This window comes from Podarcis melisellensis (genome assembly GCF_964234715.1).
Source record: "Podarcis melisellensis genome assembly, chromosome: 3".
NCBI lineage: Eukaryota > Metazoa > Chordata > Lepidosauria > Squamata > Lacertidae > Podarcis > Podarcis melisellensis.
The window spans coordinates 18,028,462-18,043,023 of record NC_138530.1 but is presented as its reverse complement, the minus strand read 5'-3'; the positions used below and the strand labels follow the sequence as shown (position 1 = coordinate 18,043,023).

Below are 14,562 nucleotides of genomic sequence, written 5' to 3'. Positions count from 1 at the left end.
ACCTTAGAACCAGTGGTTAGAGGATGGCCGGCGTGCATTCAAGCGGTGGCTGCAGCGGCCGAATTAGTATTGGAAAGCAGGAAATTGACCTTTGGAGGAGCACTGATAGTGCACAGCCCTCATCAGATAGGCGCAGTACTGACAGGTGCTGCACCCACCTGGATGACGGACAGGCGCCTAGTGCAATATGAAGGGATACTCAGAACTGGAAATGATATAACCATAGGGACAGATAGAAATTTGAATCCAGCGGAATTCCTAAGAGGGGAGCGGCAAGAATGGGAACTCGAGGAGCATGATTGCCTTAAGGATATAGAATTAATGGCCAAAGTTAGGGAAGATCTAAGCGAGGTACCTCTAACGGAAGGGGAAAGATGGTTCGTAGATGGATCTAGTCATGTGAGGGAAGGAAAAAGAAGGTCGGGATACGCAGTGGTCAAGGAAGACGGGGAGACAATAGAAAGCGGGGCCCTCCCTAGCACTTGGTCAGCCCAGAAATGTGAAGTAATGGCGCTAACCCGAGCCCTGGAATTGGCAACCGGGTTAGATGTGACAATCTGGACTGACTCAAGATATGCATGGGGAGTGGTGCATACTTTCGGTCGGACCTGGAGAGAAAGGGGCTTCATAAAGGCGGATGGGAAACAAATTGAACACGTTGCTTTACTTGAGCGGCTACTAGAATCCCTGATGGGACCTCGGAAGATAGGCATTGTGCACATCCTCGCCCACACCAAAGGACACAGTTCGGAGGAACAGGGAAATGCATGGGCTGATCTCCGAGCGCGAGAAGCGGCGGAGGGGGAACCAAGGAAGGAAATATTTAAACAATGTGTCCTGCAAGTACCTGTGATTGACCCGCAGGATGTAAAAGATTTAGTGTTCACTCAAAAGGAGAAAGAATACATGGAAAAGGAGGGATGGGAAAGAAAAGGAGAAAGTTGGGAGACTCCAGAAAAGCAAATGGTCCTTCCAAAATCAACTATGTTAAATATATTGGAGAAAATACATGAAGGAAGTCATTTAGGCACGGAGGGAATGGTGAATTTGGCGAAGTCAGTGTATTGGAGTAGAGACATGTGGCCGATGGCGCACGCCATCGCATGGAAGTGTCTGATATGTCAAAAGGTTAACAAAGCCCGGGCAAGGAAAACTGAAAGGGGTGGGCGGCCTCTAGCGGTATGGCCCTTCCAGAGAGTACAAGTAGATTTTACCGAACTGCCAGAAAGGGGGGGGCAGAAGTATTTGTTGATATTTAAAGATCATTTGACAGGTTGGATTGAGGCCTTCCCTAGCCGTAGGGCCACAGCTCAGGTGGTTAGCAAAGCCATTCTGGAACACATTCTTCCTCGGTATGGAATAATAGAAGTCATAGACTCTGATAGGGGAACTCATTTCACCCAAAAAGCAATGCAGGAGGTAATGAGAGCTGTGGGGATTATGTGGAGTTTCCACACGCCCTGGCACCCTGAGAGCAGTGGAAAGGTGGAACGGGCGAATGGGGAAATAAAAAAACATTTGACTAAGTTATATCTTGAAAATGGGCTGCCTTGGACGAAAAATCTCCCTTTGGCACTATTAAGGATGAGGGTGGCTCCCCGAAAAGACACTGGTCTGTCCCCTTTTGAGATGATGATGGGTCACCCATATTTGGTAGTATTAGGAAACCCTCAAATCGAGTTCAGGGATCAGTTTATCAGGAAATATTTGCAGTCACTGTCCCAGTCTCTGTTATCTTTCCACAGACAAGGCATACTAGCACAGCGGCCCCCGCTCCTGGAGCAACAGCACACCTTTCAGCCCGGAGACCTGGTCCTGATAAAGGCTTGGCGGACGGAGAAACTCAGCCCGAGTTGGGAAGGCCCATACCAGGTCCTGCTCACAACCGAATCAGCAGTACGGACCAGAGAGCATGGATGGACCCATTACCACCGGCTGAAAAGAGCTCCACCTGAAAATTGGACAGCAGTGACTAGTCCAAATAATCCGCTGAAAGTTACGCTTACCAAATCAGGAACCGGGATCCAGAAGGGCGCACCTAGACTGTGATGTGTTTGTTTTGTACCTGTGTGTGTTTTTTCGAGTGCTGTTGCTGTCAACATTGCGAAGGGTGTGTGCAGTGTGTGCATTGTACTGAAAGGTGCAGCATCATCTTTATAGAGGACGTTATACTCCAATATTGTGAAGTGAAATTAGGAGGGGAGGTAACGTGCCAATTAGCAGAAACCCCAACGGTGAGGCAAGCTTTAATCTATTTGAACCCCACACATGAAAGGTAACTGGCAAGTATTAGGAATAGTATTAATAGGATGGGCCACTTCATGGGCAACCCAATCGGAACCCCAGTGCACCGAATGCATCCAGACAACCCGAACAGGCAATAAAATCACACAGACCCTAATGTATTATAATATAGCGCCAGAATGTGTTCAACAGTTAGATCCTTGTGTTCACAACCAAACTCAATATTATAGATGTAGGGTAAAAGGAAACAAGACGGAATGCTATGAACCCCTGGCGGTGGGACCCATAACTTCCAGTATATATGTTTACGGATATAAGGGCGGAACCGCTAATCAAGCTGGTGAGGGGAGAAGTATGTTTTCCTTGGCCCAAAACCGACAGGGTTATGTAGCACATAATACAACAAGGGGAGAGGGCAGGATTATGGTCTGTTTTGATGCTTGTATCGCAATAGATAAAGGACAGGGCCCAAATGGAGGGGCAGGGGTCTGGTGTGGAAATCGTGGATGGGAACAATCATATTTACAGGAAAGAAAGTACCTTTTCCAGAGAATAAAAGGAAGCAACGTGGGGGCTGGGGCCGGGGTATATAATTATTGGTACACAGAGGGAGTTAATAAGCAGCCCACCTATAGAGGCCCTGAGGGAATAAATCTCACTAGGGGAGCTGCCTCCACCGACTGCTCCACAGGAAAATGCAACCCAGTATGTCTATGGGCGAGCGAGAGACCTTCTACTTCGCCTAAACTTGTGCACATAGGTATAGGCATTGATGGGACTGGAAAAGATCCTTATGGATATCTCATCATACAAATACACACAACTAAGGTAACAAGACAACCCATATCAGTATTCGAAGATTTTGAGGAAGAAGTACAGCATTTAAATACCCTTCCCCTACCCCCTAAAGCCCATAATATGTTCCTAAGTTTAGCTGAGACTATAGCCAAGGAATTAACGGTGAAAAATTGTTTTGTATGTGGAGGAACAAATATGGGGGATCAGTGGCCATGGGTGGCTCATGAAGTAAACTATACGGAGGTATATAAAACACAAAACAATTACACTTATAAGCATTTGGGTAACGAGGTATGGCAAATCTCTAATCACCTAGTTGGGACAGAATGCTTCACCAGGAACACCAGCCGAATAAATGGAACGCATGTGGGGACACTCCCTTGTATAGGACAATGGGAGGACAAACAGTGGTGGAGTCAAGGGAATAATAATAAAACTTGGCCCTCTCCCCTCGGAAATATTACCAATATGAGCTTTCTCCTAGACCCGGAGAACAGAATGCTAGAATGGAAAACCCCCGATGGGTTTTACTGGGCTTGTGGGAGCTATGCTTACAATAGGTTACCTTTAAATTGGGTCGGCTCATGTGTATTGGCAACCTTAAGACCTAGTTTCTTCCTACTCCCTTTGCATACTAAAGCAAAACTAGGAGTCCCAGTATATGATGAAATAGGACCACGACGAAAACGGGGAATCCATATAGGAAAATGGACAGATACAGAATGGCCCCCAGAGAGAATTATCCAATATTATGGTCCAGCCACTTGGGCAAATGATGGCACAGCCGGATCCTTTGGCAGAGATCCCATCTATTTGCTGAATCGCATTATCCGTTTACAGGCAGTTGTAGAAATAATTACTAATGAAACAGCCGCAGCGTTAACCAAATTAGCTAAGGAAAGTGCTAAAAGCCGAACATATATTATGCAAAACAGGCTTTCTTTGGATTATTTATTAGCAAAAGAAGGCGGGGTTTGTGGAAAATTTAATCTTACTAATTGTTGTATTGAAATAGATGATAGTGGGAAAGTGGTGAAAGACATAGCAGACCGTATGGTAAAGTTAGCACATGTACCGGTCCAGACTTGGGATGGATTAAATTTTAAGGATATGTTTGGTTCATGGTTCCCTAAATTACCTGGTCTGCAGGCCATAGTGGCCCTAATTGGGTTAATTGCGGCAGGATGCGTTTTAATTCCATGCATTTTGCCAATCTTCGTTAGAACTATCAATAATTCTTTGTCCCTCCTAGCAGAACGGAAGGTATCCACATATTTCATGAAGATGCAATATGCCTCAGTACCTACATCAGATGAGGAAGCAGAAATAGCAGCCCAAGAATTATTATGTGAGTTCGAGACAAGATACAAAAAGAGGGGGGGATTGTGAGAAGGAGTAAACAAGGTGTGCCTCGAACTCAGTTGTAAATTCCTGCGGTGGGCTATTGTAAATTCCAGCATTGGGTGCAGGGGAGCCAGGTCAACAAGATAAGGAAGTAGAAAGAGTCTCTAAATAAGTTTAGGTTTAGAGAGTGTAGAATGGATGATGTATTAGTACCATGTCTTTGATGATGAGCCAGATTGTAAGCCAAGCCTCGAATGAGGGGCGGCAGCAATAGGGATAAAAACTCTTGCCCGTCCATTGTTCGGGGCTCTTCGTACCACCCTGGGACGAGGAGCCCGCCTTTGCAAACGCGTATAATAAAAGGGAAGTAATAGACCTTATCTCGGTGTCTCCTTGTCTCATTGTAAGTCCACGTAAGAAACTTCTCACACTTGGAAGGAAGGTTCTCCAGTTTCCGTGGAGTAAGTATTATATTTAGGGCTGCAGCCAGCCATTACATCACCTTTCAGCTCTTGGGCAAACTTCTGCTACCTTCACACCTCAGTGTGTTTGCGTCACTGGGCTTGCAGCTGGTTCACTTTGGGCCAGAACTCCACAGAACATAGCCCTGGGCCTTGCTCTCAATTCCAGGACTCAACAGGGCAGCATGTGACATAATAAAAATACCTTTGAATATGTACTGAGTTTTCCTTTCTCAAATGAGGAACTATATGGAGAAGATCTTATGGCCTCACTAGGATAATAAATAATAGCAAGAACTATTGGCAAGGTTAATTTCCCTTGGCTTCACATCTTGCAGTATCCATAACATGGAGACCTTTCCTCCTAAAGTAGCTGTGTTTATTTTTTTATTAAATAAGTGATATGCATCCTGAAGCCTTAAGTGGTACAGTCTATGCCACCACCTCAGGACTTGACCACCTGCATGTGTGGAGCAGCCCTATGCTATTTATGCGGCTACTTTGAAGTAAGGTCCACTGAGTTTCAGCGATACTAGCAAGTTAAGTGTGCATATACTGTAATGGTATAGCCATCTTAACCACTAGGTGCCAGTGTATTGTCCCAGTTGCCAGCACCGTTTTTCTTTTTTTAAAATTGTTTTTATACTGAAAACTTTTTGTGGACAACAAAGGCACATATAACTGTTTGCAGTTCCTAGAGTCCTATGGGTGAGTTACATTTGCTGCGAGAGACACTGCTGAATCAGCATAGTAGGACTGAGAAACGGTGGTTGGGCAGGAGTGTGTGTGCCATAGCTGTCAACCTTCCCTTTTTTTTGCAGGAAATTCCCTTATTCCAGCGCTGTTTCCCGCTGCTTCCCCGGATTGTTAGATATCCCGTAGACTGTCCCTGGGATAGGTGAGGCTGCTGGTCCCTTATTTTCAAATCTGAAAGTTGAGAGCTATGGTGTGTGCGCGTGTGTGACCCCCTCCCTCTTAATGCCATAGAAATTGCAGCTAAGTTCTCTCCGTTCCCTTTAATTGTTTGTGCAATATCTAGGCTACACTCATCAAGCACAGGCTTATGGGCTGTGTGCAGAGAGACCACTGAAATGCACACCATGCAATCTGTAAAACTACCCCAATACAAATTCCTGGCTGTTCCTAGTTGCTTTGATCCCTATTCTCTCCCCCCACCCCACTTTACATTGCTTTGCACAGCTGCTCTGATGAAGCTCATCCGATAGCAGCAAGAAACCAAGTATTTAGTCCCTAGATTCAGGAAGGTAGCTGTGTTTGTCTGAAGCAGTCAAAAAAAAAATAATAATAAAATTGTCCAGTAGCACCTTACAGACCAAGTAAGTTTGTTCTGGTATAAGCTTTTGTGTGCATACACTCTTCTCTACAAGGTTGTTGTTGTTTAGTCGTGTCCGACTCTTTGTGACCCCATGGACCAGAGCACGCCAGGCACTCCTGTCTTCCACTGCCTCCTGCAGTTTGGTCAAACTCATGCTGGTAGCTTCGAAGACACTGTCCAACCATCTCGTCCTCTGTCGTCCCCTTCTCCTTGTGCCCTCCATCTTTCCCAACATCAGGGTCTTTTCCAGGGAGTCTTCTCTTCTCATGAGGTGGCCAAAGTATTGGAGCCTGAGCTTCAGGATCTGTCCTTCCAGTGAGCACACAGGGCTGATTTCCTTCAGAATGGAGAGGTTTGATCTTCTTGCAGTCCATGGGACTCTCAAGAGTCTCCTCCAGCTACATAATTCAAAAGCATCGATTCTTCGCTAATCAGCCTTCTTTATGGTCCCGTTCTCACTTCCATACATCACTACTGGGAAAACCATAGCTTTTACTATACGGACCTTTGTTGGCAAGGTGATGTCTCTGCTTTTTAAGATGCTGGACAATTTTTTATTTTTTAATGATTTTTATTTAGTCACTGGTCCTCGTGCCCTCTCCAGGGACTGTTGCCCTGCCCTGCCCTGCCCTCTCTTTGCAGCCCTAGCAGCTGGGGGAACCCCCTAACCCCGAACACCCCCAACCCACCCGCCCCCCACTCCCGCGCTTCTCCCCCGGGCCAGTTTGCGGCGTCCCCCGCGCTAGTCCCGCCCTCGGCCTGCCGCGCGGGCGGTGATGGGAGTCCCAAGATGGCGGCGCCCGTCTGAGAGAAATTCGGAGGGAGACCGCGCCGCTACCCAGGCAAGAGACACCGGGAGGAGCCGCTGGAGCCCAGGCCCGCAGCCGACCGCGCTTTCCTGTGTCACTCAGGTTCGTCAGCTAGTTGTTGCCCCCCCCCCCAGCCCAGCCTCTCCAGCCTCCCTCGGACCCGTTACCCATCCCTTCCCGCGGCTCGCTTCCTTCGGCGCGGAATCGGGGCTCCGTATCGCGCGCGCATCTGCATCCCCGCCCCGCGCTCGCGGCGCGTGCTCTGCGCGCGTGAGGAAGCCGCCGGGCTGGCATGGCTCTCCTCCCGGGCAAAGAGGTGTGCGGGGTTGCAGCCTCGCCCGGCTCATCGATCCCGGAGGAGGGCAGGGTGATTTGTCCCTGTCCTAGTAATAATAATAATAATAATAATAATAATAATAATAATAATAATAATAATAGTTACAATAATAATTTAAATATTGGATATATTGTGGTTGTTATTGCTATTGCTTTTATTATCATTCAGTTTTTATACCGCCCTTCATCTTGAGATTGCAAGCTGCGTGTGTGTGTGTGTGTGTGTGTTTCACACGATAAAAAATGCATAACAATAAAAAAGCAATCTCTTTGGTAGAGAAAAGCACCCCAGTGACCTGTGTTTTCTTCCTTGTCCGATTGGGGTTTCCAGTTTTCTTCTTGCCGGGACTCCTCAAGCAGGATGTATGGAGGGGGGGGAAGGCACAAGTGTCAAGCTTTTTGGGTTTGCAAACGGCAGCAACAACCCTATTTTATTTGTAAAAAGCATAAGAAGCACTAAAGCCTGCCTTGGGAGTTAAATGCTTTTGAGCTCAGTTGGACTTCCAGTTGTAAACACATAAGAGGATTGCGCTGTGAATGTTGTTGAGTTGGGTTCCCAAAATAACCACAATATTATTCTTTTTTTATGTTGCCCATTCATCATATGTCCAAAGGACAAGATAGACACAAAGTGGTGTGTTATTCCAAGGATCCTCTTCCTTGGAAGTTTTTAAGCAGAGGTTGGATAGCCGCCTGTGATGTAAGCATCAGTTGTGCTTCCTGCAACTCAACAATTCTATGAGGAATGTGTAACCTAGAACATATGCTTGGAGTCTGTGCTTAACTTAGGCTGCACTCCTAACCTCAGTTGCTTAGGAGTGAGCTTATTGAAGTCCGTAGGATTTATTTCTAAGGATACATGGTTAGGACTGTGCAGTTGGTTACTCTGTCAACCATAAGATACTCCTTTAATACACAGCATCTGTCACCAGTCAGTGCACTTCCATTATAGAAGCTTGCTCCAGTTTCAGTGTAGGTTGATCATTTTCAGTGCAATAAAAGGGCCGATTTGGATGTCTGGGCTGAACGATGAGGGTGGAGACACTTCTTCAGGTATACAGGGCCCTTCTATCACAATATGAGTACCGGCACCTTTATTTATTTTTTAAACCAAAGACATACTGGTGATGATAATGATAAATGAGGGCAGCCAAATGAATAAGGGAGAGTCGAAGCATTGTGCATGCTGAAAAAGTCACACTTGAAACCACCTCTGTTTCTGTATTGGCTCTTTCTTCAGAAATAATGTTGATATTTGGAACTCATGTCGAACATCTATGAAGAGAGGGTAATGATGATTGCAGCAGGGGATTTGCAGGAGTTTGTCCCTTTTGGCCGTGACCACTGCAAGCACCACCCGAATGCGCTGAACCTGCAACTTCGGCAGCTGCAACCAGCCTCGGAACTTTGGTCGTCGGACGGAGCGGCTGGTTTGGTGGGATCCCTTCAGGAAGTTACGATCCACGAGAAACACAAGGTAGAGCTGCCTTTGGCGCCAGCATCTAAACCAGACAAAGCCTATGTGCCAATGTGCTGTTGGAATAGCTCTGTTGGTTTGAAAATGAGGCTCTTAATCTCAGGGTTGTGGGTTTGAGTTCCAGGTTGGGCAAAAGATTCCTACATTGCAGGGGGTTGGACTGGATGGTCCCTTCCAGTTCTATGGTTCTGAATCAAAATGATCAGCCGGTGAGGAAGGGAAGAGGAGAAGACGTGAAGGGAAAATACAACGGTCTGTTAAAATAGTTTCTAGGAATAGGTGGTACACATTTTGATATTTTATTGATGAGTGAATACGCAAGGAACATTAATAACATGAACAGATAGGTCAGGGGTCAGCAAACTTTTTCAGCAGGGGGCTGGTCCACTGTCCCTCAGACCTTGTGGAGGACCAGACTATATTTTGGGGAAAAAGAAGAAGAAGAAGAATGAATGAATTCCTATGCCCCACAAATAACCCAGAGATGCATTTTAAATAAAAGGACACATTCTACTAAGCCAAGTTACAGGGAACCAGGCAGAGGGCCTTCTTGGTAGTGGCATCCGCCCTGTGGAACGCCCTCCCACCAGATGTCAAAGAGAAAAACGACTACCAGACTTTTAGAAGACATCTGAAGACGGCCCTGTTAGGGAAGCTTTCAATGTTTAATAGACTATTGTATTTTAATATTTTGTTGGAAGCCACCTAGAGTGTTCCAGAATTTCCCTTTAAATCACTTTGGTGCTCCTTCTGGCCATGCAAATTGAAATGTGTTCAACTTTTACTGATCAGGGCAATATCGGCTTAATGTAACTACAACTAGCTAGGACCATTCTCTGTTCCCTACTAGTCTTTGAAAAATAATTTCACCAATAAGCATAATGCACAGCATTTGCTAATATTTCTTATTCATCCCCCCCCTTTAGGAAAGTTGGCAGCTAAGGAAGGGCATTAGTGATGTTGGCGAAGAAGTTGAGTACGATGAAGAGCTTTACGTGGCCGGCAATATGGTCATTTGGAGCAGAGGGAGTAAAAGCCAAGCTTCTGCAGTTTACAAAGCGTTTACGGTGGACAGCCCTGTTTTGCAGGTATGGAAACTGGCATGGTTTAGCTGGTTTAGCTGCAAGTTGCATATGAAACCGAGGCCAGAATTATCCTTGCACTTGCTTAGGAGAAAGCCTTGTGGGGGATCTTGTCGGAATCTCCATTTGACCAAGTTGATAAAGCTTATCCTCCAACGTTAATTAATGACCTGAGGATTTGATGAGGCCTCAGGTACATTCCCGTTCAGCAGAGTTTCCAGCACAGGGAAGTGATGAGATTTGTGGCTACATGGCTAAAGAGTTTTATTTCTCGCTACGCAGACAGCAAAGAAAAATACATCCTCTCTCTATGAAAGCAGAGAGCAACTGAAAGGAACAAAGGAACAGGAAACCACTAACATCACATCCATCTCTCGTCTTCTGTGAGACTTCCAATAGCCTGGAAGCCCAGGAATGTAAACAGCTGTGTGACTCTAAGCAGCTGCACAGTGGCAAACAGAAGCTAACAGATCAGTGGCGCAGACGACCAGTCAGATATGCAGGAGTTTGGGTTGTGTGGTCTTTTTATATAAGCAAGCAGCAACATAGGAAGCAGCCTTCCATCTGCCTCAATATTGTCTGCTCTGAACGGCAGCAGCTCTTCAGGGTTTTAGGCAGGAGTCTCTCCCAGCACTACTTGGATGAGGAGAGAATATGACGGGGGCAGAGAGGAGCATTTTTATTGCATACTCATTAGTATAGTTAGGATTATAAAATGTTTTCTGAATCCCGTCAGGAATAAGGCGGGGTAGGAGAATGGAAAATGAGTGGAGATTGTGACTTAGGTGAAAAGAGTGTATTACACAGGAAATGCTCTGGTGTGTGGATTGTGTCATTTTGCCAGTATTGCCTGGTGTAGTATTATATTTGCGGAAATAATTCTTCTCTTACTTTTTTAAAAAAATGTTTTTGTTGTCCTGACTCAGATGTGTTATGTATTTATTGTAACCCACCTTTGGATAATTAAAAGAGGAAGGTCTGGCTATACATTGAAGGAAGTAAATGAAATAAAATAAGCATAGGCACTTGCAGATGGAGTTTGCAAATAGTAAATGCAAGTGGTTTCTGCCTGAAATGGCTGCCCCTGACCGGCAAAACTCAAATGAAGACGTGGGCAAACTTTGGCTGTTCAGATATTTGAATCAGCTGTTCGTGTAGTGAGGTTTGGGTATAATTCTTTGTGTTCAGATAACTGAGATTTCAAATAACGAGCTTTCCGATAGCCAGACCTGGTTTACTCTTCCTGCTGAATATTTTTATTTTGTTTCAGGCTTTGTGGTGTGATTTCTCTATACCCAAGGATAAGTCTGACAAAACGGAAGGTATGTTTCATTTTTATTAGGCTTCATTTGAAGTCTGGAAATACGTATGCCTCACTTTTCTCTCCTCACGAGTTGTTTAAAATCTGCTTGCAGGCGTAAACATGAAAAACAACAGTAATAAATGATCCAACTTGAAAGGCACCATCTGTTGCAATATGCTATAGTTTCCCCAAAACCGAGTGTATGAAATGCAGTCTGGTTTTGGGAGAAGGGTAGCTGAATGGAAGATTATTAAATTATGCTTATTTGTTCCCCAATTTCAGATAGCACCGAAATAGTAGAAAAGTGTATCTGTATATTACAGAGCTCTTGCATAAATATCCACAGCATTGAAGGAAAGGATCACATTGCTTCTTTGCCCTTTCAGGTAAGCTTATGTGAAAACCAAATTCAGAAATCGGGAAGAGTTGCTGTGCTTATTAAGCCTGGCCTCCTGAGCTGTCTTATTTCTTTGAATAAAGACTTAATTTAACAGAAGTCGTGTGAGTTTATTGCTGACTGTCCCCCAACACCTGCTCCTGACATCCTTGCAGGGCAGTAAGAAGCATTATCCGAGTTTAAGGACCTATTCCAGCCAGGCAAAAAAGAAGGGGGAAAAGCAGGACTGGCGAAGGGCATGGGTTGTGGGGTGGGGGCGGCTTGGGGACAGTCCCATGGGAGAGAGAGAGACCTGGAGGGCTGTATTTGACCTTTGGTTCCCCACCCATGTTATAAACAAAGCAGAAATCATTTGCGTCCTGGTACCAGTGGCATAGCGTGGGGGGTGCAGGGGGGGCCGGCCGCACCGGGCGCAACATTTGGGGGTTAGGGTTAGGGGGCGCAAATCCACGGGTTAGGGGGCACAAATTACTTGCCTTGCCCCGGGTGCTGACAACCCATGCTACGCCACTGCCTGGTACCTAAAGCCTTGACATTATTTGCCAGCTAGCTGAATATCAGAAGCTTTCAAATATCACGGATATAAACATGTGAATAATGTTTTTAAAAATATAACTTATATATATGTATGTATATATATATAGGTAGCCAATGTCTGGCCAACAAAATATGGCTTGCTGTTTGAACGTAGCAGTTCTTCGCACGAAGTGCCTCTTAGCCCAGCCAGGTAATTAGACTTTATTGATTCTTGACTGTATGGTAAGAAGCTGGTCCAGTGTCCTTAGTAAATGTGATGGCCCACACATTCTGTGGCTCTTTAACTTCATTCCTTGGCATGTCTCTTGGCAGGATAATTCCTTAGCAGAGTGGATAAAAATCTCATGAGATTTTCCTTTTAATCTGATTTTAACTTCTGAATTTTCCAAGTTGTGCTAAGTGTCCCTTTGAAAATAAACTGACTTGAAAAACACGCAGGCATCTTTGCAGCAGATTAGTATTAATTTAAAGTACATACAAATGTGTCAGTCACTTAACAGAAAAGCCCCAGAAGCATTCACAGGTATTTGGACAGCATGAATATCTGCAAGAACCAGGTTTTTTGTGACTATGCCGTGCCTCATCCTGGAATTGTAACCTGTATCAGTTCGAAGAGTGCAAAGCACAACATAATATTAGTAGGGCTGTTCTGTTCTGTATATTCTGAGATATAATGTCCCACACTTTGTTTATTTACCTATCTTGCTTTTTGGGGGTTACATTTCAAAGTTTCAAATTAAAAATAAATTAAAAGCATAAACCAACTTAAAAACGATTTCTGAATGTGATCCTAACTTATTAAAGTCCACACATACAGGCTGTCATATTCTCTGATCTTCTGAGTTGTGGTTTGGAGGACTGGGAATGAGCGTGTCTCTTTCCTGCCTCCCTTTATGTTCCCAGCTTCAGGGGACACTTCCTGGTTTGCCAAGCTACAGTCAGCTGTTATATTCAAACCTGTTATTTACCAGTTCATGATACATTTAGGATGATGTACTGAGTTAAGACTAATCCTAACCATGTCTACTCAGAAGTAAGCACCATTGAATTCAGTGGCGCTTACTCCCAGGTAAATCAGGTTAGGACTGCAGCCTTTAGTTGCTGCTCTCCGTTTTGCCTGCAGTGCTTAATATTTTGCCCCATTTTCTTTTCAGAGAACCTTTGCCCACCATGTTCAGCATGCTGCATCCGTTAGATGAAATAACACCAATGGTTTGTAAGTCAGCAGGTAAAATATGTAATTCTTAAAAACAAGGAGGAAAAACAAGTCCAGCTGAGCAGTATTCGGAGATGCTTGACTAACGTTTTGCTGGTCCCTGCTTTTGGTGACATTTAGGAATTTGGAACACTAATTGCTTCATCGATTGAGCATTTTTTGCTCTGCTATTTAGGAGAACCAAGCTCGCAGAGCAGCAAAAATCTAAGTCTTACAATCAAAAAGTCAGGGCACAAGAGGTAAAGGGATTAGGAGAGAGGAGGGAAAAAGCAAACCAACCTGGGCACTAATTATTAGTTATAAAATTTAGCAGGTCGTGGAAATAGATTAAAGTACAGGGGAAATCCTGGCACTTCCTCTTTCTCTGGAGGCCTCAATTATAGTATTTGCAAGGACTGTCATGTGATTGATTGAGGAGACCAAAATCCAAAAAGAAACCTTTGAGCGTTTATCTTAGTAAAAGACATTTTGCTGAAGACGTTTCAACTCTCTGTTGCATTAATGGTAGTAGAATTAGAAAATTAAAAGGGGGGTGTACCCCTAACAAGCACACACAGGAGAAATACTTTCATACTTTCCAAGGGGTCAGGACAAAAGACATTGATTATATTTATAAACTACCCTTTTATACCATTTTTTAAATGTTACAATACAATGTATATGCAACTATCTTACAGTGCTGAGCTTGTGAACATCTCAGGAAAATGTAGTTGTGATTAAATTCAAGAGGTTAATTCTGCCCTCTAAATTTTAAAATAATCCATATTGGGAATGCCAGGAAGAGGTTTTTGTAATTAGCCTTCTGCTGAAATGTGCGCATTCATTTTGTTAATATATTATTGGGACTTGTTTCTCATCCTCTAAAATGCAGGTGACTTACTGTACCTTGATAGAGGTTTTTTTAATGTTGAAATAGACAGATAAGTCTCCACAGCTGAAAATAACCCAAGCAAAGGCATATTACTACAGCCCCACAAGGCCCCACATTAGTTCTGCACCACCACACTCCTGCCTTCTCCATGTTGCCAATGTTTACGATGGTGTGCACATGTTGTTTTTGAACTATGTCTCCTGCCCGGCCTTTTTTCTTAGGTGGCTGTAATGGTTATATGGGGTTGCTCGTGCGTAAGTTGCCGCCACTCCTGGCTAGGTAGCCTGGTTAAACCTTTCCTGGCTGGACAGCCCTTGACTTCGTGGCTGTTCAGTCACTAGCAGAATCCGT

The 14,562-nt window shown here is 44.6% G+C and overlaps 1 protein-coding gene across 6 annotated transcripts in view; it reads left to right on the top strand.

Moving 5' to 3' along the window:
- The first annotated feature begins 6,948 nt into the window (after positions 1 to 6,948).
- Positions 6,949 to 14,562, top strand: part of ANAPC1 (anaphase promoting complex subunit 1) — a 61,940-nt gene continuing 54,326 nt past the window's right edge. For 4 of the 6 annotated variants that reach the window (XM_081903634.1, XM_081903631.1, XM_081903630.1 and 1 more), the window contains exons 1-7: positions 6,949 to 7,094; positions 8,569 to 8,805; positions 9,732 to 9,893; positions 11,158 to 11,209; positions 11,473 to 11,576; positions 12,232 to 12,314; positions 13,279 to 13,352. In XM_081903634.1, coding sequence (XP_081759760.1) covers positions 8,593 to 8,805; positions 9,732 to 9,893; positions 11,158 to 11,209; positions 11,473 to 11,576; positions 12,232 to 12,314; positions 13,279 to 13,352 — 688 coding nt within the window. In that variant the 5' untranslated portion in view covers positions 6,949 to 7,094; positions 8,569 to 8,592. The remainder of the gene's footprint in view (positions 7,095 to 8,568; positions 8,806 to 9,731; positions 9,894 to 11,157; positions 11,210 to 11,472; positions 11,577 to 12,231; positions 12,315 to 13,278; positions 13,353 to 14,562) is intronic. The other 2 variants (XM_081903633.1, XM_081903632.1) reach the window with 1 other exon arrangement.